General features: G+C 36.9%; 1 protein-coding gene and 1 non-coding gene across 4 annotated transcripts; both read left to right on the top strand.

The window, feature by feature from the left end:
- Positions 1–22: 22 nt before the first annotated feature.
- On the top strand, positions 23–23,647 carry LOC143653532 (mitochondrial import inner membrane translocase subunit Tim23). 3 transcript variants are annotated; one of them, XM_077124624.1, is made up of 7 exons: positions 23–270; positions 2,647–2,705; positions 5,467–5,560; positions 5,793–5,877; positions 8,348–8,406; positions 10,219–10,329; positions 23,086–23,647. In XM_077124624.1, the coding sequence occupies exons 1-7, from the start codon at positions 165–167 to the stop codon at positions 23,199–23,201; spliced, it is 630 nt and encodes a 209-aa protein (XP_076980739.1). In that variant the 5' UTR covers positions 23–164; the 3' UTR covers positions 23,202–23,647. The 3 variants fall into 3 exon arrangements, with proteins under 3 accessions (XP_076980739.1, XP_076980740.1, XP_076980741.1); XM_077124626.1 differs by lacking the exon at positions 23–270 and adding an exon at positions 2,384–2,497; XM_077124625.1 differs by lacking the exons at positions 23–270; positions 2,647–2,705 and adding an exon at positions 362–2,497.
- On the top strand, positions 7,605–7,801 carry LOC143654684 (small nucleolar RNA SNORA74). The gene has a single exon (XR_013161880.1). It is a non-coding gene; the product is annotated as a small nucleolar RNA SNORA74 (small nucleolar RNA).
- Positions 23,648–24,053: the final 406 nt, after the last annotated feature.

The raw sequence follows: 24,053 nt of genomic DNA, 5'->3' as shown, positions 1-24,053 counted from the left end.
GTCGCAAAGCGGAAGTGTGGCGAGTTTAGCGAGCGCTGCCGTCCGGAAGGTCAGCGTGTGAAGGAGGCGGTGGCAACGCGGGTCTCCCCGCGGTTAGTGAGGTGCAACGGCCGAGCGGACGACCCCGGCTTGAGGCATCGGCTGGAAGCAGGCGCAGGCACACCATGGAGGGCGGCGGGGGAAGTGGAAACAAAACTACGGGGGGCTTGGCCGGCTTTTTCGGAGCCGGCGGAGCGGGTTACTCGCACGCGGATTTGGCCGGCGTTCCTTGTAAGTATCGGGCCTAGCCTGCGACTATTTCTGATTCTGATTCATTTTGCGACTACACGACCTTGTGGTATTCCTTATTCTTTTTATTATTTTTTTTGCGGGCATTCACAAGTTTCAGTTCCAGGAGGGGTTAGAGTGTCTTTTGAGGATTGAAAGGATTTGGGGGCCCGTGAATCCCGGAGAGGCTCTCTGAGGTTGACCTGAACTCTGATGCTGCTTGTATTCTCCATTTTGTATCCAAAGTGGTGCTTTTTCTTTCTTCGGATACGTTGCCTGTGTGTTTGGCCCTTATATTAAGAGGGAGCCCAGCTCTGTGAGTAAATATATTCCATATAGCGAGTCTTTAGATAGCTTATTAACAGCCACGTATTCGACATCAATATCCATTTCCCTACCTAGCCGTGAAGGCAAAACGTTGAATAATTGTGTCCATTTAAGAGGTAAACATATATGAGTTGAGCCAAGCCAGGAAACCATATGAAGGAACTGGGAAGTGAGCTGAACTTTAAAGGTGACTTACAGACATGAAGAGAGAAGCCAAGTGGGGATTCTAGGTGGAGAAATATGCAAGATGCAGAGTGCAGAGACGTGGAAACCCTATCCCTGCCCTGCCCTCAATCCTAGGAATATGCATTTCAGGTGTTTGAAACTTGTTAGTCGTAGATATTCAACTGTATAAATTAGAAGTTGGACATAAAAATAATAGAAAGTTGGTGGTGGATAAGCCCTTTGCCAAAGTATTTTCTCTTTGGAGAATCCCTGGACATGTTTCTGTAGGACTTTCACACTCAAGGACAAAAAGTGCCCTTTTATATACATAGTGTCACCAGTATCAGAACTGGGTCCAGAACACAAATTATACTATATGTAATGACTTAGGCACTCTGAATTTCAGAACACAAAGGGAACTTCCTTAATGTGATGAAATATTGTTAAATTGATTTGATTAGGTTAAAGATTTGAAGATTAAATTGAGGCACTGTAAGGTGAACAGTGTTAATTAAGTACCTCCTACAGTGTGCCAGCTGCTTTTCAGGGTGAGGGGCTACAGCAGTTTAAAAAAAAATTTCTCCATTTGTGGCTCCTGCATCCTCCTGAGGTGAGCCAGTTAACACATAAAAGCATTTTGGATAATGACAAGTGCTGTAAAGGAAATAAAACAGGATCATGAGATGGTCATGGGACAGGGGTAATTTGGAGCAGGTGGTCAAGGGAAGCCACTCAGTGGAGATGACATTTGAGCTGTGACCAGACAGAGAAGTTGGCTAGTATGCGTGCCATTAGACAAAACAGTCATGTTTGAGAAACAACTGACTGTTAAGCCAGTGTGTCTGCAGAGTTGCAAGGGGGTTGAAATGGTAGGAGTTAATAGGTCAGAGAGGCTGGGAATCACAGCTAAGGTAAGTTTTGTAAACCATCCTGAGGAATTTGGGATTTGATCAACTATAGAGAAAAACCATTAGAAAGCTTTAAGTAAGGGAGTGATGTGATTGAATTTCCTTTAAAAATCACTGATTGGTATATAGAAAGTAACCAAAGGGGCAGGAGGAAGCAAGAATTCCAGTTAGGTAGGAGTCTGTGGCTATAGTCAAGGTGAGACTTGATGTTGGACTAGGGTAGTAGCAATGGAGATAGTGATAAATAACAGTTTAAGATCTATATTGAAAATAGAACAGGACTTGGAATTGATTAAAAAGACAACAGTCATGGGTAATGTAGACATTTGTGAGCAATCACTTGAGATATGGAGGTAGTCAGAAGTTAAATTTTTAATGAAAGAAAGATGATTTTCCTAGATATAGTTTTCTCTCTTTAAAGTTAGTGAAATTCATTTCTGCATCTCTGAAGGTTTGTATTTTCTTTGGTCACTACCCATCCCCATGGTGATGACCAAAGAATTCTCTTCCCTGCCGTGGTAACTCAAGACAGCAACTGTCAGCTCTAAGATCTGAAGAAACTGCCTTAAACACACGTTTTTTTCCCCCATGAAATTTGTCTTCTCTTGGTCTTATTTTGCAATTTGTGTAGTTACCAAGCATTATTTCAGCAAAGTAGAAAGTAGTTAGTTCTATAATTGACATAGGCTGTGTTTCCTGTTAGTTTGATGATTAAACCTATATTATGGCCCATATTTTCTTGGTGTGAGAATCTGCACCACCAGTGCAAGACCAAGTTGGGGCTGAGAGCCCCAGGAGGAGACACGCCCCCAGCCTGCCAGATAGGAAGGGTAAGCCTTAAGAGAAGGGCAGGGTGCATTGACAATCAGTGAGCCTATAAATTCGAATTACAAAACCCATGTAACAATCACTGAATTAACTCCAAATGAAATAGCTTTAAATAATTTTGTTGCAATACGACATTTTGTTTTTTCTCTAGTAACTGGTATGAACCCTCTGTCTCCTTATTTAAATGTGGATCCTCGCTATCTTGTGCAGGTAAGATTAAGATTAGTCCTTTTATAATTTTCCTAAATTGGTGTTTTATTTTGCCATTTTGGAAAACTGCTGGGTATTTATGATGACTTGGATGTTTGTATGACATGTACTTCTGAAGCCACCAAGTCTCTGGTCTCCCTTTTTTTTCTCACAAATCTTAGGTACTTGGCTTACATCTCCCTGAAACCAGTTGATTGACTTTCTTTTAAGGTTCATTTTCTTAAAACAACAAAGAATTAATAAAAAGAACAAATTGTGGTAGGTAGTTACAAAGTTTTTAAGAAAGCATTAGTACCAAGTTAAAAGTAAATGAAAATGAGGGTGTATGAGTGGTTCATTGGTAGTATACTCTCCTTCCATATGGGAGACCCAGGTTCGATTCCAGGACCATGCACCCCCCCAAAAAAGAGTAAATAAAAATGAAAAGCCTGGGACTCTTAAAACAGAATCTGTTTATATAAGAATAGGCGGAAAAATTTGTACCTCACTACGTGTTTATTTTATTAGGTCAGATTTATAATTTTGTTTAAAAGTTTATAAGAATTAACTTGTGATGAATGCAAACATTTGAAATTAGTAATATACAAATTTAAGATTTATATTAGCCTCAGCATCCTCAGTTTTGTTTTGTTTTGGTTGGTTGGTTTTGTATTTGTTTTTGTGTTTTTTGTACGGGGAAAATCCTTATTTACACAGGTAAAATTGTAAATGGCAGGTTTTTTAAAAGCTCAGTTTGCAGTATCACGGTGCCAGACTGAACTAATCCAGAGGCTTCAGCCAGTAGTATGTGCACATCCCAATAGTGCAAAGTTGGTTTAACATCCAAAAATCAATTAATGTTCTGTACATGTCAATATATAATAAAGGGTATGCTTGCTGAATCATTATATTGATATTTGTTTTAGTCTCTGGTACCTTAGAGCAGCTAGAAGTAAAAGCCTAAAATTGTGGAATTATAACCCATACCGAACTTTGAAATCTGTTCTACAACTAATTGTTGCATTGTACTTTGAAATGTATTGCTTTTTTGTATATATGTTATTTATCACAAAAAAAAGGAGATGAAGAAGTATAACAGAAGATAAGACTTAACAAATGAGTATGACTGCTGAATCATTATATTGATATTTATTTTGGTCTCCAGTGTCGTGGGGTAGCTGAAAGAAAAAATGAAAAATCATGGAACTGTAACCCGTACCAAACTTCAAAATCTGTTCTATAACTACTTGTTAAAATGTACTTGGAAATTTATTGTTTTTCTGAATATAAGTTATATTTCACAATTTTTTTAAAAAGTTAGGAAAAACTATATATGTATATGGAATAAAGGACAAAAAACATGTAAGAATCTCAGTAGATGCAAAAAATAATTTTACTAAATTATTATTATTATTACCCCTTCATGATTAAAAAAACATACAAAATAGAACCAGAAGGGGATATCCTCAAACTGATAAAGGGCATCTACCAAAAATCCACGCTGGTATCATACCCAAAGTTGAAAGACTGAATGTTTTCCCACTAATGTTAGGAAAAGACAAGAATACCTGTGTGTTTTACGTCTATTCAGCCTTTTGCTGGATGTTCTGTTCAGGGAAATTAGGTACAGAATGAAATAAAAGGCATCCAGATTGTAATGGAAGAAGTAAAACCGTCTCTATTTGCAGGTAACGTGTTCTTGTTATATAGAAAATCCTAAAGAATCCCCTAAAAATTTATTAGAATTAGTGAACGAGTTTAAAGTAATGTTGCAGGATACAAGATAGAATATTCATGAATCAGTTTTTTGTATTCATTGCAATGAATCTGAAAATGAAATAACACAGTTCCATTTATAGCAGCATCAAGAAGAATAGAGCGCTTAGGTAATGAAGTTTAACAAAAGAGGTACGAAACTTACATTCTGAAAAGTACAAAACATTGTTGAAAGAAATTAAAGATTTAAATAAATAGAAAGGCATTCCATGTTCTTAGATTGGAAGATTTGTTTGCTGAAGATGTGTGCAATTCATCAGAGACTTATTTAACCATTTTGGTGTGGAAAGCTTTGAGAAGAGGAATTAAATGTGTTGTTCATAAAAATGTATTGACTCTCTTCAAAATCAGCTATCATATTGTACTCTTAGAGTAACTTTCCTTAACCTAGGGTTGTTAGGTGGCTTTTAAGGGGTTCACGTTCTATTTTGTATGTACATTTTTTGGAAAGAAAGTCTTTAGTTCTCTAAAATTCTCTAATAAATATATGTCCCCCAAACATTTAAAAACCTTAAGATTATTTGCCTTTGCGTAATTCATCCAAACTGTTATACTTTTACAGATTTCCTTGTTTTTTAATGATCATTTTGGTCATACACGTTGTTAGATGATGTTCAGTAAATTGTTGCTACAGAATGAACGTTATTTTCTCTGGTAGTCATGGCTATCAGTATGCCTTTCTCTAGAGCTGTTCTTTCTCTTTCATATATTGCTACTTCATCATTAAGGTGGATTACATACAATCCATCAGTCTTACATTAAGAAGGAAACAAAGTTCTTAACCAACAACCCTCTTAAGCTCTAAAGATCATAACTATATATAGTAGATTTCATTTCACTATTCTTTAGGTGTTGCTGTTCTTGCAGAAAAGTTTTATTTTCATTTGAATAAGTAGAGTTGAGTTTGAGTTAAATTAATATTTTACTCTCTGTGAGAAATTTTAAAATATTTTGCAAAAACTGTATTTTGCGGGGGAGCTCAGCCTGGTTTTCATTATTCCTTTAGGATACAGATGAGTTTATTTTACCTACTGGAGCTAACAAAACCCGGGGCAGATTTGAACTTGCCTTCTTTACTATTGGAGGGTGTTGCATGACAGGTGGGTATGATTTGTTGTTGTTGTTTTTTAAGTGTCTTCAATCCAAGTAGTTGAAGGTGCTTGAAATCAAAAGCAATTAATGAATTGGCTTCAGATTTTTTAAACTATTACTTAAATTTATCATCTTTTTCTGTTAAATAACAATGGAAAGAATCCAGACTGCAGTTGTTTATAAATGAATTATAATGTTTATAGCTGTGTTATTTGGATGAATATTGTTTTGATTTACTAGGGGCTGCATTTGGGGCAATGAATGGTCTACGACTAGGATTGAAGGAAACCCAAACCATGGCCTGGTCGAAACCAAGAAATGTACAGTGAGTCATGTAGTGGGGTTTGAATGTTAGCCTCTGCTTTGTTGGTTCCTTGACATTACAAATATTTAGAGTTTTGATTTACTTTTTTGTTTTTCAGTTTATCTTGCTCTAAATAAAATGAACTAAGGGAGCAAGTTAATAAGTTGAAGCATTAAAAAGGAGTGTTTTTTGAGTCAGTATCCCTCAAACAACTGGTGCTACCTCAACCTAAATCAGCTCAGCAACACCTGTTCCTTTCTTCAGTACTATATGAAATGCTTTCCAAATTGATGGATTATTAATACGATGTCTGGCTTATTCAAGGTTCCTGCAGAACCAGAGGTCATGGTATTGAAGAAATAAGCACATAAGAGTGCTTGCTAGGTCTGCTGTCATTTCACTTGAACTTCTTATTCATTCTTCATTTCTGAAATGGAGAGCTACAGAAAACTTCAGTGAAACTTCTAGAACTTAGAGGTTGCTCTAAAGGGACTAAGACAATCTTCTCAGAAAACTGAAGTTTGCAGAGAAAGGAAAGTTTAGAGTTAAGAGTTGGAGAGTAAATAAAATGTATATGTTCACCTATTTAAGAAATAAAACATTATCAACTCCTGTTGATACTCCCTAAATACCGTACTGTTTAGTTTGTGTTTTTTATACTTTCTATACATGGAATCTGTATATACTCTAGTGGTTTTGTTTTGGGGCACTTTTTAGACTCCCATCTTTCTGACATTATTTAGCCAGCAGATGGCAGCAGATATACTAAAATTGACCCTGGGTAATCTTGTACGACCTTGGGTAACTTGAAAGCCTGCGGATTTTTTTGTGTTACTATTCTTTAATGGCTTGCTGCCCTTGCTTGATCTGGAATGAATTTTTTTATATTCTTAATATTTCTTGTCACTTGTTCCAATAATTTTTTTAATTTTTGTGTTATGGAGATTCTTTTTTTTGATTAATTAAAAAAAAATTAACAAAACATTTAGAAATCATTCTACATGTACAATGTTATGGAGATTCTTGAATAGACGCAAAGATGACAGACTAGTACAGTGAAAAATAATCCTTCCTCAACAAACTCCTCCTATATTTTGAAATATATATCCAATGTCATAGCACTAAATCATTATTTAATATCAGTTTGAAAGTGGTAGGTCTCCTAGTAAAACTAACCTTGTTTTTTGAGAAACTTATTAACTTCCTTGAAGACAGTTGCATTGGTATGCCTTTTTTTATCAGATTTTTAATCTTTTATCTTATATGCTTTTTCGTTCTGATCTTCCTAGATATTAAAGAGACAGCATTTCGTAATGGAAAGAACAGAAGGTTTAGAGCCAGGCAAATCTATGTAGCTTTAAATTCTAGCTTCATTACTTACTAGTTTTCTGATTTGGAGCAAGCTTTCACTAATGTCTGCTTGTAAGGATTTTCAAGAGATGCTATAAATTTGAAATAGGTAAGGGCCCAGTAAATGGGGCTATGAAGTTAAATTATATTCCCAAAGATTTTAGCAATTTGCAGTGTCACCAGAAATACAATAAAGAAAATAAATGGTTTTTAAAGCATGTTAAAATGCTGTAATTAAAATAGATTACAAATATATAACATAATTACTTAAACAGTATAGTTGTCTTTGTGAATATTGCTAATTTTTTCAAACAACCTTTGAGAAATAATTGAAATTTTTGTTATTTTAGAGCATCATGTAAGTGAGTTCTTTTCCTTTTGTTACTGTAACTTTAATTTCCAGCAGTAGTCAGCTGTCCAGACAGACTCTCTCCTGTGATGGTGTTACACTGCTGGTAGAGCAATGTCTGTCCCCTCATCTGCCTCCATCACCGTTCTGGTGGTGGTTGGCACTGATATGAGGCAGAGCTGTGCTTCCTGAGAGTGTGCTGAGCATTCACCTTGGCTGCTCAGTGCTAGTCTGGGAGCAGACAGATTGTGCTTCCTCAACATCCACTACTACTTTTTCCTTCTCTTTATTTATCTTTGATTCTACTTTATGTTTTATGCTTTAATCTGCTTTATGTCTATATTTTGATCTAATTTATATTGTGTACTTTGATTCTATTTTATATTCTAAGTATATACTTTATATTCCCCTCCACTTAAGGAAATCTGGGTAGTTTGTCATTGTTATAATGGCATTTTCTTACATAGATGAATTTCTGTAAACTTCTTTACAGAGTCCTTTCTAGTCTGTGATTCACAGCCTTTGTAGTTAGGGTTAAGAATCTGCATACATTTAATAAGAATTTGCCTTAGTCATAGCCCATAGTGTTGCCAGTTTTAACCTAACCTTCATATATAGAGAATAAGAGTCATCTTTATGGAAATCTAAGGATGTATTAAAATAAATTTAAAAATTAAGAGAACTTGGGGGCTTGGTTTTTTGCATTTAAAAGGACTTCTATTATGATTTTAAAAGCTATATGAGAGAAAAAGTGATTTCTAAACACAGATCTTTCTCTTTCTGTCCTGGTAGGATTTTGAATATGGTGACCAGGCAAGGGGCACTTTGGGCTAATACTCTAGGTTCTCTAGGTAAGTAGAGATATTGCTTGATAATAAATTATTTTATTTATTTATTGAAGAGAAGGAGTGTGTGTCATGCACAATTTGACCAACCAAAATTCTGGTCCTAGGATATGGTATAAAAAAAAAATGTAATTCCATTCTGGTGAATTGTGTAAATACTACTTAGGAAAAGACTGAGAACTGCATAATGATGTAATTCCAGGTGCCAGTATAATTCTGAATGCTATTAATCTTTTTAAATACTACATACTGTGCTGCCTAAGCAGGACAGCAAATATAATTATGTTTGGGGAAAAAAAAAATGTTTGAACTAAATGAAACACAGATGATTTAGATCAAGGCAAAGGGCTTTTATGCTAGGAAAAGCTCAAGGTCCTGTAGTGAAGCCTGACAGATTAATCCAGCACTCTTGCTCTTTTCCTAATAGCTTGTTCAGCAGTCTATCTACTTGAGTAGATTTCACAGACCTAATTGCCCCAATTGTGATACGACTTTTGTAGATAATGGAAACATTTGCGTTCTAGGCAAAGGGTAATTTAGTAATATTTGGTGACTAAGAACTGGATACTTTCATATCATGTTTCTTTGAATGACTGTTGATTGCTGATAATGTATACTTGTGGCACTAAATACCCTAATATCTAAGTTTTTCTTTATGAACTAGTTGAAAGTCTTAAAACCTTTTCATTGTGGCAGATTAATTAAGAGGAAGCAGAGACATCTCCTTGCAAAGATAGTACGCCTCTGTTGTGACAATGTAAGATCCCAGCCTTGCCACAGGACTCAGAAGCAGTACATTGTCACACCCTGAAGAAAGAGTTGTAATTTGGAATCCTAAAGATAGCCACTTGCGTATATTGCTCCCACCCACATTCTCCCCAAGCCACACCGTCACCCTCCTTCATTCCCTTTGGGTTGTTTGGTTACCTAGAGTGATCAGCTGTCTGGTCTGCCTGGGACTTTGCCGGTTTTAGCACTGAAAGCCCTGGTTCCAGAAATCCCCTTGGCACTAAGCCCAGTTGAACGGCTTATCACCCTGGAGTTCCAGTTGTCATATGATTGATCACAAGGCTGTGCTCATGTTCAGTTTCAGCTAAATAAGTTAAAACAGGAAGATAAGCTTTTATAGAAATATAAAAACATCACAACAGAGCAACTGTAAGCCTGAGCTTGTAATGGTTTTGGGTAGTGGGTGATGGGAGAGGCAGTTTAAATGTGATTATAATTTTGAGAAAGGTTAATGCATTTGTCCCTCATAAGAACCTTTAGAAGTATGGGAGAATGGTATTTTGCAAGAAGAGCTAGTTAGAACTAAATGGTGCTACTGTTACAGTTTCTAAATGTATGAGAACTAACCTTTACTTTTTAAATATTAGATTTTTTCTTGTAATGGAAGTGCATTTTTTTTAACCTAAAGTATCATTATTATGGATAAAATATAAGTGACTATTAAAAAGTTCCCAGTGGTACTTTCCAGAAATAGCTGCTATTAATGTTTCTTCTGAATCTTTCCATTTTCTTTGCATCCAGAGTCATGTGTGTGCACACACACACACATGCTTTCCATATTAATACAGATATATTTTCTTTTTAAGTGAGGATATAATGTTTCTATGACATGAAATGTCCCTTTGATTCAGTCCCCCTTAATGGGCATTTTATTTATTTACAGGTTTTTGCTATTACAAAGTATAGTCCTGTGATCATTATATATCTTTGAATGCTTATACAGTTACATCCAAAGGCTAAATTTACCTATATATATTTGCCATACTGTCTCCGTAACACAGTTTTATTGCTGATCCATTTCCCCTGTAGCTTTGCTCTATAGTGCATTTGGTGTCATCATCGAGAAGACACGAGGTGCAGAAGATGACCTTAACACAGTGGCGGCCGGAACCATGACAGGAATGTTGTACAAATGTACAGGTGAGTAACATTAAACACAGAGTCTTCTTCATTCATTGGAAGTTACTCTCACTTGCTCACACACAGCTGTTTAGTGGCCTAAACTCCCAAAGCCTGACTCCAGAGCCCATAGTGTTTTTTTTTCACTCCAGGATAGAGAAAGGAAAAAATCAGGAGAATTTCTTGAAAGGAGTAATAATAGTTTTGCTGGGACTTGAAATGATGGACTGGATTTCAAGTTTATCTCCTGGTCTATATGATGTGCTTAAGGCAAGTGTGGCAGAAGTCTGGAAAGACAGGATAAGAGCATGGAAAGCTAGGGTAAGGAATTTAAATTTGGGTTGAAAGGTAGATTTTTAGTCAGAAGCTATTTGAATTCGAACCTCCCTTGAGAGAGCGTAAACTGGAAATAGAGGGTAGGGAGGAGATTGAGCCCTAAAGTCAAACTGGCCAATAAAAATTATTACAGAAGGTTCTGGGTTGTGATAAGACCTCATTCAGCTTGGGTGATAGGTAGTGAACTTCACCACTGTTTGGATGAGGGGATGGTGAGGGAAAAGGAGAAGACTATTTCCTACTTGTTTGTTGTTTTTTTTTTCCTTTCCTAGTTTTGTTATATTGTGAAAGCAATACATGTGACTTTGAATAGCTAACATGGGCTTCCCGCACTTCCATCTGTCCCTTTCTTGCAACCCCAATTCTTTCAGAGACTGTTTTTAGCCATCAGTTCTTAGTCTATATAGTGGTTGCTTTTTTACAGCTGGTGAAAATCTTATGGAAGTTTTAGAAGGTTTATAAACCCTGAGTTAACATTTCCTGGTGTAGATGGTATACTCTTTAAAAGACTTAATGCTTAACTCTAGGAAAGGTACAATAAACATTTAAAACTTATAATTAGTTGAAAATGCTAGCATTTAGAAGGTAAAGTCCATTTATGCCAAATTCTTTACGTGGCATGGGACGCTCTATATGCTATATATTTTGTTCTTGGCATCTTTCCAACTCCATATTCTACCACTCTTCCATTGCCTTTTTTACTGTTTCTCTGATAACAACAAGTACACTCCTGTTTCAGGGCCTGCATTCTTGCTGCTACCTTCTCCTAATGTTGCTTGTCCCAGACATCCAGCTCGTGTGCTTCCTCATCCCCATCCCCTTCTTATCTTTGTTCAACTACCACCTTCTCCTTGACGATGAATTGCTGATAGTTCAGTTACTTGAGCAAAGAATCTATGTATTTAAACTGTTGATAACTAATGCTAGATTGGCCTTCAAAGTACTTTCTTACCTTTGCCAATAATTTTAAGTGTCATCAACTGTCAATTTTTTCTAAGTCAGTTGATGAAAATATCTTGATGTTTTATTTTGCTTTTTCCTGGTTTCTTGTGACATTGAGCAGCTTGTGTAGTTTTGTGATCATTTGTATTGCTTCCCTGAAGTGCTTTGTCTGTTTGGGGGAGTTGTAGGTTTAATTCATTTGTTGAAGCATTTTTTTTTATTATTAATTAACGTAAAAAAAGAAATTAACCCAACATTTAGAAATCATTCCATTCTACATATGCAATCTGTTATTCTTAACATCATCACATAGATGCATGATCATTGTTTCTTAGTACATTTGCATCGGTTTAGAAGAACTAGCAACACAACAGAAAAAGATATAGAATGTTAATATAGAGAACAAAAATACAAGTAATAATAATAGTAAAAAAAAAAACACCTATAGCTCAGATGCAGCTTCATTCAGTGTTTTAACATGATTACTTTACAATTAGGTATTACTGTGCTGTCCATTTTTGAGTTTTTGTATCTAGTCCTGTTGCACAGTCTGTATCCCTTCAGCTCCAATTACCCATTATCTTACCCTGTTTCTAACTCCTGCTGGACTCTGTTACCAATGACATATTCCAAGTTTATTCTCGAATATCGGTTCACATCAGTGGGACCATACAGTATTTGTCCTTTAGTTTTTGGCTAGACTCACTCAGCATAATGTTCTCTAGGTCCATCCATGTTATTACATGCTTCATAAGTTTATTCTGTCTTAAAGCTGCATAATATTCCATCGTATGTATATACCACAGTTTGTTTAGCCACTCGTCTGTTGATGGACATTTTGACTGTTTCCATCTCTTTGCAATTGTAAATAACGCTGCTATAAACATTGGTGTGCAAATGTCCGTTTGTGTCTTTGCCCTTAAGTCCTTTGAGTAGATACCCAGCAATGGTATTGCTGGGTTGTATGGCAATTCTATATTCAGCTTTTTGAGGAACCGCCAAACTGCCTTCCACAGTGGTTGCACCATTTGACATTCCCACCAACAGTGGATAGGTGTGCCTCTTTCTCCGCATCCTCTCCAGCACTTGTCATTTTCTATTTTGTTGATAATGGCCATTCTGGTGGGTGTGAGATGATATCTCATTGTGGTTTTGATTTGCATTTCTCTAATGGCCAGGGACATTGAGCATCTCTTCATGTGCCTTTTGGCCATTTGTATTTCCTCTTCTGAGAGGTGTGTGTTCAAGTCTTTTTCCCATTTTGTAATTGGGTTGGCTGTCTTTTTGTTGTTGAGTTGAACAATCTCTTTATAAATTCTGGATACTAGACCTTTATCTGATACGTCATTTCCAAATATTGTCTCCCATTGTGTAGGCTGTCTTTCTACTTTCTTGATGAAGTTCTTTGATGCACAAAAGTGTTTAATTATTCCTTCTTCAGTGCTCTTGCTTTAGGTTTAAGGTCCATAAAACCACCTCCAATTGTAAGATTCATAAGATATCTCCCTACATTTTCCTCTAACTGTTTTATGATCTTAGACCTAATGTTTAGATCTTTGATCCATTTTGAGTTAACTTTTGTGTAGGGTGTGAGATATGGGTCTTCTTTCATTCTTTTGCATATGGATATCCAGTTCTCTAGGCACCATTTATTGAAGAGACTGTTCTGTCCCAGGTGAGTTGGCTTGACTGCCTTATCAAAGATCAAATGTCCATAGATGAGAGGGTCTATATCTGGGCACTCTATTCGATTCCATTGGTCGATATAGCTATCTTTATGCCAATACCATGCTGTTTTGACCCTGTGACTTCATAATATGGCTTAAAGTCCGGCAGCATGAGACCTCCAGCTTTGTTTTTTTCCCTCAAGATACTTTCAGCCATTCGGGGCACCCTGCCCTTCCAGATAAATTTGCTTATTGGTTTTTCTATTTCTGAAAAATAAGTTGTTGGGATTTTGATTGGTATTGCATTGAATCTGTAAATCAATTTAGGTAGGATTGACATCTTAACTATATTTAGTCTTCCAATCCATGAACACGGAATGCCCTTCCATCTATTTAGGTCTTCTGTGATTTCTTTTAGCAGTTTTTTGTAGTTTTCTTTATATAGGTTTTTTGTCTCTTTAGTTAAATTTATTCCTAGGTATTTTATTCTTTTAGTTGCAATTGTAAATGGGATTCATTTCTTGATTTCCCCCTCAGCTTGTTCATTACTAGTGTATAGAAATGCTACAGATTTTTGAATGTTGATCTTGTAACCTGCTACTTTGCTGTACTCATTTATTAGCTCTAGTAGTTTTGTTGTGGATTTTTCCGGGTCTTCAACATATAATACCATATCATCTGCAAACAGTAATAGTTTTACTTCTTCCTTGCCAATTTTGATGCCTTGTATTTCATTTTCTTGTCTAATTGCTCTGGCTAGAACCTCCAACACGATGTTGAATAATAGTGGTGATAATGGACATCCTTGTCTTGTTCCTGATCTTAGGGGGAAAGTTTTCAGTTTTTCCCCATTGACGATGATATATTAGCTGTGGGTTTTTCATATATTCCCTCTATTATTTTAAGGAAGTTCCGTTGTATTCCTATCTTTTGTAGTGTTTTCAACAGGAAAAGATGTTGAATCTTGTCACATGCCTTCTCTGCATCAATTGAGATGATCATGTGATTTTTCTGCTTTGATTTGTTGATATGGTGTATTACATTAATTGATTTTCTTATGTTGAACCATCCTTGCATACCTGGGATGAATCCTACTTGGTCATGATGTATAATTCTTTTAATGTGTTGTTGGATACGATTTGCTAGAATTTTGTTGAGGATTTTTGCATCTATATTCATTAGAGAGATTGGTCTGTAGTTTTCTTTTTTTGTAATATCTTTTCCTGGTTTTGGTATGAGGGTGATGTTGGCTTCATAGAATGAATTAGGTAGTTTTCCCTCCACTTTGATTTTTTTGAAGAGTTTGAGGAGAGTTGGTACTAATTCTTTCTGGAATGTTTGATAGAATTCACATGTGAAGCCGTCTGGTCCTGGACTTTTCTTTTTAGGGAGCTTTTGAATGACTAATTCAATTTCTTTACTTGTGATTGGTTTGTTGAGGTCATCTACTTCTTCTTGAGTCAAAGTTGGTTGTTCATGTCTTTCCAGGAACCTGTCCATTTCATCTAAATTGTTGTATTTATTAGCATAAAGTTGTTCATAGTATCCTGTTATTACCTCCTTTATTTCTGTGAGGTCAGTGGTTATGTCTCCTGTTCCATTTCTGATCTTATTTATTTGCGTCCTCTCTCTTCTTCTTTTTGTCAATCTTGCTAAGGGCCCATCAATCTTATTGATTTTCTCATAGAACCAACTTCTGGTCTTATTGATTTTCTCTATTGTTTTCATGTTCTCAATTTCATTGATTTCTGCTCTAATCTTTGTTATTTCTTTCCTTTTCCTTGCTTTGGGGTTAGTTTGCTGTTCTTTCTCCAGTTCTTCCAAGTGGACAGTTAATTCCTGAATTTTTGCCTTTTCTTCTTTTCTGATATAGGCATTTAGGGCAATAAATTTCCCTCTTAGCACTGCCTTTGCTTCGTCCCATAGGTTTTGATATGTTCTGTTTCGTTTTCATTCGCCTCGAGATATTTACTAATTTCTCTTGCAATTTCTTCCTTGACCCACTCATTGTTTAAGAGTGTGTTGTTGAGCCTCCACGTATTTGTGAATTTTCTGGCACTCCGCCTATTGTTGATTTCCAACTTCATTCCTTTATGATCCGAGAAAGTGTTGTGTATGATTTCAATCTTTTTAAATTTGTTAAGACTTGCTTTGTGACCCAGCATATGGTCTCTCTTTGAGAATGATCCATGAGCACTTGAGAAAAAGGTGTATCCTGCTGTTGTGGGATGTAATGTCCTATAAATGTCTGTTAAGTCTAGCTCATTTATAGTAATATTCAGATTTTTTATTTCTTTATTGATCCTCTGTCTAGATGTTCTGTCCATTGATGAGAGTGGTGAATTGAAGTCTCCAGCTATTATGGTATATGAGTCTATTTCCCTTTTCAGTGTTTGCAGTGTATTCCTCACGTATTTTGGGGCATTCTGGTTCGGTGCGTAAATATTTATGATTGTTATGTTTTCTTGTTTAATTGTTCCTTTTATTAGTATATAGTGTCCTTCTTTGTCTCTTTTAACTGTTTTACATTTGAAGTCTAATTTGTTGGATATTAGTATAGCCACTCCTGCTCTTTTCTGGTTGTTATTTGCATGAAATATCTTTTCCCAACCTTTCACTTTCAACCTATGTTTATCTTTGGGTCTAAGATGTGTTTCCTGTAGACAGCATATAGAAGGATCCTGTTTTTTAATCCATTCTGCCAGTCTATGTCTTTTGATTGGGGAATTCAGTTCATTAACATTTAGTGTTATTACTGTTTGGATAATATTTTCCTCTACCATTTGGCTTTTGTATTATATATATCATATCTGATTTTCCTTCTTTCTACACTCTTCTCCATACCTCTCTCTTCTGTCTTTTCATATCTGACTCTAGTGCTCCCTTTAGTATTTCTTGCAGAGCTGGTCTCTTGGTCACAAATTCTCTCAGTGACTTTTTGTCTGAGAATGTTTTAATTTCTCCCTCATTTTTGAAGTACAATTTTGCTGGATATAGGAGTCTTGGTTGGCCGTTTTTCTCTTTTAGTAATTTAAATATATCATCCCACTGTCTTCTAGCTTCCATGGTTTCTGCTGAGAAATCTACACATAGTCTTATTGGGTTTCCCTTGTATGTGATGGATTGTTTTTCTCTTGCTGCTTTCAAGAACCTCTCTTTCTCTTTGACCTCTAACATTCTAACTAGTAAGTGTCTTGGAGAACGCATATTTGGATCTAATCTCTGGGGTGCGCTGCACTTCTTGGATCTGTAATTTTAGGTCTTTCATAAGAGTTGGGAAATTTTCAGTGATAATTTCTTCCATTAGTTTTTCTCCTCCTTTTTCCTTCTCTTTTCCTTCTGGGACACCCACAACACATATATTCGTGTGGTTCATATTGTCCTTGAGTTCCCTGATACCCTGTTCAAATTTTTCCATTCTTTTCCCGATAGTTTCTGTTTCTTTTTGGATTTCAGATGTTCCGTCCTCCAAATCACTAATTCTATCTTCTGTCTCTTTAAATCTATCATTGTAGGTATCCATTGTTTTTTCCGTCTTTTCTACTTTATCCTTCACTTCCATAAGTTCTGTGATTTGCTTTTTCAGTTTTTCTACTTCTTCTTTTTGTTCAGCCCATGTCTTCTTCATGTCCTCCCTCAATTGATCGATTTCGTTTTTGAAGAGGTTTTCCATTTATGTTCATATATTCAGCATTATTTGTCTCAGCTCCTGTATCTCATTTGAACTATTGGTTTGTTCCTTTGACTGGGCCATATTTTCAATTTTCTGAGCGTGATCCGTTATCTTCTGCTGGTGTCTGGGCATTTAGTCAGATTTCCCTGGGTGTTGGACCCAACAGGTTGAAAGATTTTTCTGTGAAATCTCTGGGTTCTGTTGTTCTTATCCTGCCCAGTAGGTGGCGCTCGTGGCACACGTTTGTCTGCGGGTCCCACCAGTAAAAGGTGCTGTGGGTCCTTTAACTTTGGAAAACTCTCGCCGTGGGGGAGGTTCACCAGCCGAAGCGGCTTGGAAGAGTGCCAGCCGGCCCGGGGGTCCGAACGCGGGGAGGGTCGCCGGCCGCCGCATCCTGGGATAGCGCCCGTCCGAATTTCCTAGTCGGCCCGGGGCGCCAAGCGTGGTGGGAGGGCACCAGCCGCCGCAGCCCGGGAGAGTGCTCTGTTCCCAGCCGGACTGGGGAGTCACATGTTTGGAAGGGACCCCCCCAGTCACTGTTCTCCGCGGCTTGGGGATTTCCGATCCAATTCTCTCAGTTGGTCCGGGGGGCTGCGCGTGGTCGTGGCACCAGCCCCCGCGGCTTGAGGGGACCACCTGCCCAATTCTGCCAGCAGGCCCGGGAAGGAGGAGGGGAGGGACTCCGGCCGCTTGCCACCCCGCCCGGGGAAGCCCGCGCCCCTCGGCGATCTCAGCGGAGCGGGTTCTCCCAGCCAGTCAGTCGTTTCAGGATGGGGTACGCTGTCTTTTTGATCTCTGTCGTGGCTCCGGGAGCTGTTCTGTATCGTTTCTACTCCCCTAGTAGCTGTTCTCGTGGCAATGGGATAGTATCCAATCCCTCAAAAGGCTCTGGAAGGGATTTAAAGCCACTTGGTGCGGTTAGAAGCACACCGAATCATCCGACTGTGCAACTCTCCATGGAACACTCCACTGTTGCCCATGAAAAAAGCTCAAACCAGGGAATTCTGCCCCGTCCAGGACCTGCGAGCAGTTAATACAGCTGCAGAAACGATCTGTTCTGTGGTCCAAATCCATACACCCTCCTCAGCGTGGTTCCAGGGAAATCTAACTCGATTTGTTGAAGCATTTTATATAGTATGGCTGTTCGCCCATGAATTTTTATTCATGGGAGGATTCTCTCTTTGGTGTGTGAAGTTTAATTTTGAAGTCCTGGCATTCTGTTTAGGTACTGATAAGCAGAACATTTTAACAACTTCCCTGATGGTAGTAGTTTAATCTGAAGTAACGAATTTGTATATCCTTTTACTTTTACTTACTTTGCTTTTACAAACGGACCTTCTCACAGAAAGTTTAGGATTAATCAGTTGGAGATTTGCATGGGTGGGTGGGGGCGAGGGGTATGCTCCTATCTTTTGGTTTCTGAGGCCTTACCTCCTAAAGATATGTGACCAGGTTTCTTAGGATTCCCAAGTTTACAGATGTTAACAGAACTACAGTTGTTCTTGTTCTGGTGGACTCCTGGTCACATGTCACAGGAAATCTGCTAATGACATTCAAACCCTTTGAAAAACATTCACATACTTTGTTAAATAAGCATTAGACCCTAAACCAACATGCATCATCACAGTCCTTCCTTTAAATGAGCCTCTTTTTAAGTCTTTCATACTCCTTTTTTATGTATTTTTCTCATGATTTTTCTTCCTATCAAAATATCTCCATACCTGCATTCATTCTAAACACCTTTCCTTTTTTTCTTATTTCTATTTTTCATAAGTACATTGGCAATTGGAAATATTTTAAGTGGACAAGAATTAGCGTCTCCCCTAAATGTAAACTTTTCTTAACAGTTTGTGTTAGCTCTATGCTAAAACTAGTGTCTGATGATGTTTCCAAATCCTTGAATCTGGCAGTTAAATCTATTTGTATTCTTACCACACAGAATTCGTAATTCTGTGTTTTGTCTTCTTGAGTTCATACTAAACCATAAATTAACAAAAGATATTGATTTCCCTTTGTTAGAGTGATTTCAGTGAACTGAGCTCTGTTAAGCCAGAAACTGAGCTGATGTTGGAATCCTGGATCAGCAGATTATTTACCTTCTCAGTGTTATACAATTGGAATGGAAACTGAAATTACTTAATTGGCTTTTGACATAGAATTATTTTTTCCTCTTTTGAGCTGAGAACTTTCTCTTTTATATTTTATATTGGAGGTATCCCAGATTGTATTATAAATGTTGTTTCTGTAACATTTTCTAATGTTTATAAATGTTGTTTCTGTGTCTTTGACACAGAAAATTAGGCTCCCACTTCCTTTGATAATATCAAATATTCAACCTTTCCTATCTTACAAATATACATAACATGTCTTAGATTAGATACTTAAGTACATTCTTAGATTCAGAGCTGTCCTTAACCCAGGAAATGTGTAACAAATTAGGGAGTGGTGGGGCTGCCTTTAGCAGTAGCTTTAATGTCCAAGAAACTTTATGAGCTTTTAAGGATAAAACTCCAAATGCAGTCTACCTTCAGTATAGAAAATGCCTGTTATATCTCAGGAAAACTTGGATTTTATAATCCTTTTGGTACTTCTCTCATGGCTGTGGAGTAAAAATGCTACAGATGTGTTACTAAAAATACACAATTAGCTAATCAGATGTCTAATTCATAAGAAAGCCATCACATGAGTAAAGATAGCTTTCAGAGGCATGGGTATGGAATGAATATAGTAATTAAGCTGTTTAAAACCAAAAGTATGATTTAAAAAATTGGGAATATCTATCACAGTTGTTTGACCTTTTGAAAACAGTCATCTTAAAACTTTGCTTATGTATAAATTGGAGTACGAATATCTTCACAGTGTTGTGAGGAATTTTAAATGAAGTTACATAAAGTACTTATTGCTGAGGATTTAACCCTAATGCCTTAATAATAATTCCGTTTCCATGTTAAAGAATGTGATAATTGATCTTCACCAAGGCTAGTGGGTGATTAGTGTTAAACATTGAACATAATTAACAACACTGAATTATATATATGAATGTAACTAGAAGGAGAAATTTTAGGTTGTTTTAAATTAAAAAAAAATTTTAATTAAAAGAAATTTAAACAAAACAGAACAGAGGACTGTACAACACACAGTGAACCATGGACTATAGTTAAAAAATAAAAACAAAATGTTTAGTCACCATCTCAATGTAAGTGATGCTGCTTGTCTAAAGCAAGAGTCTCTAGAGATTTGCTGGCAACCACCTGTTGATTGTTTGTAGGTTAGAATGTTTTTTACATTTTTAAATAGTTAAATTTTAAAGGCTTATTAAGTACTAACATAATAGCCTTTGGCCGTCAAAGCCCTTTACTGTCTGTCCTTTTTTAAACAGATTGCTGATCCCAGTGCTAAAGTAAATCTCAGTTGTGTAAACTCTAATGAACCAGCTCTGTATCTCACAAACAAGGCACTTGAATTAAATATTCTGGGTCCCATTTTCATCTTCAGAAGTGGCAATACTTGCCCTTGTTTCTGGAAGAGTTGTAAGGATCCAGCAGGATAGAAGGTGAAACTTTGAAACATGAGTCTCATGTTTGTTTTGCTTTATAGATTGACCATTGGCCTTATTTGGTTACTCCATGTCCAAAGCAGGTATATTTGCTGATGGACTTCCTGTGCTTAGTTGGGCAGAGGTTGTTTTTGATTACAGAAAGCTTAAAGCAGAGGTCCTTTACCAAGCAACCCTGGTTTTAACAATTTCAGTTTGGAAACCTGAAATGAATGGGAAAAGTTAAAATTAAAACATGGTTGACGTGATGAAAGGCTACTTCCTGTGGAGTTTCTTGGCTTGTCTTCACAATAAGTTTACAAAACATTTTGTAACCACAAATGTTTTAAGCATTTTCTGTTCAGAAATTTATCTGTAGCTTCCTCTTATTGAACTTTGGGATTATTTTTAAATAACTGGTTGGAATATTTTGCAAACCTGAAAAAGAAATTGGACACTATATTCTTCACATGGTAAAGAAATTGAACACTACTATATATATTTAGTTTCTTCCTAGAAATATTTTTCTAGCCATTATAGAAGTGACTTAATTGATCTGCACTAAGCTTCACTTTGGCCAGAAAGTAGAAAGCTTTCTAGGAACTGAATTATTCTTTTAGGAGACTTAATTCTCCTTCCCATCTTTCCCGTCGCCCTCCTGCCTCCAGCAAAGGGCCTTCCCAGAGATGCTCGATAGCCAGAAGCCAGTGTGAAAGTCCCTCCCTAGTCCTTAGGAGGAAACTCTTTGCAGGTGTTTCCAAACCAGTGGGCAGACCTCAAAATCTTGTAGATACATAAGGTCCAGGGGAGTTCTTCTGAAGTTGAATGTTTGGTCTCAGGAGACGGTTTCTGAAAAAGTATTCATTTTTTGTTTCATTCAAAATAGAGTATTACATTTTGGTGACCTGTGAGAGAGAATCTTCATTGGTCTAATAACTGAGCAATATTCAGGCTATAGCAGATAGCTTAGCCATGTTTATTCTCCTGTGCCTTTTATTGTTTTTATTTTTCCCCATTTTAGGGATTTGATGTAATTAATGAGTTAACTACAGTTTTTTGACTGACTGACTGGTCAGAGACACCAGTTAGATCCTTTACTGAACAGATTGTTTTAAGCTAGCAAGTTGAATGTATGTTATTTTCCAATTTTTATTTTTCAACTACATTGAACATAGTTGTGAATTCAACTGCCATGTATACAGTCTACATATGACATGTAGAGGATGTGGAAGAAACATCTCCAATTACTTTGATTAATGGTGTTTTTTGTTTTTAAAGTTTTGGTTCCTCTTCCCATATTTGACAGCTGTTTATAGATATCGTCTTCAGCTTGTTTGAGTCTATTTGAGAAAATTATGGCACCTCACAGTGGAAGCCTGAGAACTGAAGCAGGTTAGCTATCAGAAGTCTTCAGACTAGAGAGATTCCTAGAGGGAGTGGTCCTTTAACTTATCAGTTGGAGCCAGCTTGTTGGACAGAAGCAGCTTGTTGCAAAGCAGTTCTAAAGTGTAACTCTGCAGCTTCACTGTTCTTCAGTGAATTGGCTGGTACAGAACTAAAGGGCCTCTAACAAAGTAACCCCTGGAACTAGAGGTCCACCCCACCTTTGTCTTCCTGACAAATGACTCAAAACAAGTACTCCATATGGATAGCAAAGGCTCCCTGAAGTTGAAGATATTTTACTTGTTTGTGGAGCTGGAGGAACATACTAGGTAGCTTCTGAAGTTTGTTTGGATACCCCTGTTCCTGTGGAGTTTCTTGGTTTGGCTTGTCTTCACGGTAAGTTCATAAGACATTTTGTAACCAAAACGTTTAGAGCATTTTCAATTGAGAAATTCATCTGCAGCTTCCTCTTATTAAACTTTGGGACTGTTTTTAAATAACTTGTTGGAATATTTTACAAATATGTTCCTTCACATGAGAAATTGTTCTTTTGCTGTCAATAGTTCAAAGTCTAGCCTTTCAATTTTTTTCGACTAGTACAGTGGTGCTAGGTGACTCACTCACTGCTCATTGGTTGTGGGAGATTGTCAGATATATCAGGCCAGCAGTTGGGGGGTGAGGTAAGTTATCAGCACTCAAGGCAAAGCTTGATTATAGCGTTCCCTAACACCACTGTTCTTGAATCTTCAAAGCTAATATTTAGAGGACCTGGCCCAGGGTTTGAAAGCTACTGTTTTCAAGTAGGGTGTCAGCTTATTTACATTACAGCTTTAAATCCTCTGAATGTACCAGTTTTGAACAACAGGACTAGGAGGAAATAACTGATCTGGTTGGGACTTTCATGGTAAGTCTGTCAAGAGTAAATAAAATCATTACTGCCAATGAGATTAGGAATAAATTGACAACGTATTAAACAATTTTAAAAAGTTGAGAATCTGAAAATACAGAAGTTTATGTATTCATATTATTTTGTTCAGTTAATTTATAAACAATTGATTTGGTGGATTTATCTCCTGGACTAGTTTTTTGGTTCCTTATATTACTTTAAAACATATTTCCTCCTGTTTGGGATGAAATATTTACAAATACGGTGTCTCAGTTTTATGACTTGTTAAAACCTTTGACGATAGACACTATACAGTACAAAGCCACTTCATTTTGTTTTCTTCCCATTCTTTCAGGTGGCCTTCGGGGGATAGCACGAGGTGGTTTAGCAGGACTGACACTTACCAGCCTCTATGCGCTGTATAATAACTGGGAGCATATGAAAGGTTCCTTGCTCCAACAGTCACTCTGAAGATTTTGCTGAGTCGGGAATGGAGGACATTTTAGTAGTCATCCAGATCAATTTATAAGTCAGTCTGGACTTATTCTCTCTTCTGCCTACAATTAGTTTGAAAAATTAGATGTCCTGATTTGCTGTAATGAAGATCATTGATGGTTTATCAAGCCTGGTACTTACTTCCCAGGAGCCACATTCCTTTTGGGGGCTGAGTAATATGCTTCTTGCCTCCTTGGGAGAAGATCCTGCACATGTTCACTCTGCTATGCCCTGAACTGGAAAATGTAACTCCCAGAGTTCAGGCCAAGTTTGTGGTCAGCACTCACCGAGTTTGTCATTTGATGATCCTAAATTGTAATGTTGCTCTTTATTCCCAATAAAGGGTAAAATCAGACCCAAAGTCTTAATTCCAACATAAGCCTACTCAGTGTCTCTATTAAAAACACCCGCCTGAGTATGAATTGAAAGTTATTCCTGGCATGTTTCTGCTCTAACTAAGTAACAATATGTTTCATGTTTGTGTTGAAATGAGATGCATTTAAAGTTAGGATAAGCTTTTTCTCCAGTAGAGTTGACACTAAACAACCAAGCTATTTCAGGTTAACCATCATATAGGTAAAGTAGCATGCTAGGATAACCTGTCCAGCAATCATGCTTAATTCTTTATGAATGAACACATTTCCTTACAAGAGCTAGAAATTTTTCAAGGAAGTCTTAGGGAAGAAAACTAAAAGAAAGAAATGCACGTTATTTAATTTCTAAGTTAGTTTTCTCACCTATAAAATGTATATATTTATAAACTTTACTGCAGATTACATACATACACATATATAAAAGTTCCTAGGTTTACTTTTTTTCTTTTGTTCT

The sequence above is a fragment of the Tamandua tetradactyla genome, chromosome 13 (genome assembly GCF_023851605.1).
Source record: "Tamandua tetradactyla isolate mTamTet1 chromosome 13, mTamTet1.pri, whole genome shotgun sequence".
Classification (NCBI taxonomy): domain Eukaryota; kingdom Metazoa; phylum Chordata; class Mammalia; order Pilosa; family Myrmecophagidae; genus Tamandua; species Tamandua tetradactyla.
This window is presented reverse-complemented; position numbering and strand designations above follow the sequence as displayed.

Bases quoted from the DNA above. Each gene is read 5' to 3' on its own strand.
- LOC143653532 (XM_077124624.1), top strand. From the start codon at position 165: ATGGAGGGCGGCGGGGGAAGTGGAAACAAAACTACGGGGGGCTTGGCC. The intron at 2,706-5,466 runs GTAAGATTAAGA...TTATTCCTTTAG, and splicing joins ATCCTCGCTATCTTGTGCAG to GATACAGATGAGTTTATTTT. The intron at 5,878-8,347 runs GTGAGTCATGTA...CTGTCCTGGTAG, and splicing joins TCGAAACCAAGAAATGTACA to GATTTTGAATATGGTGACCA.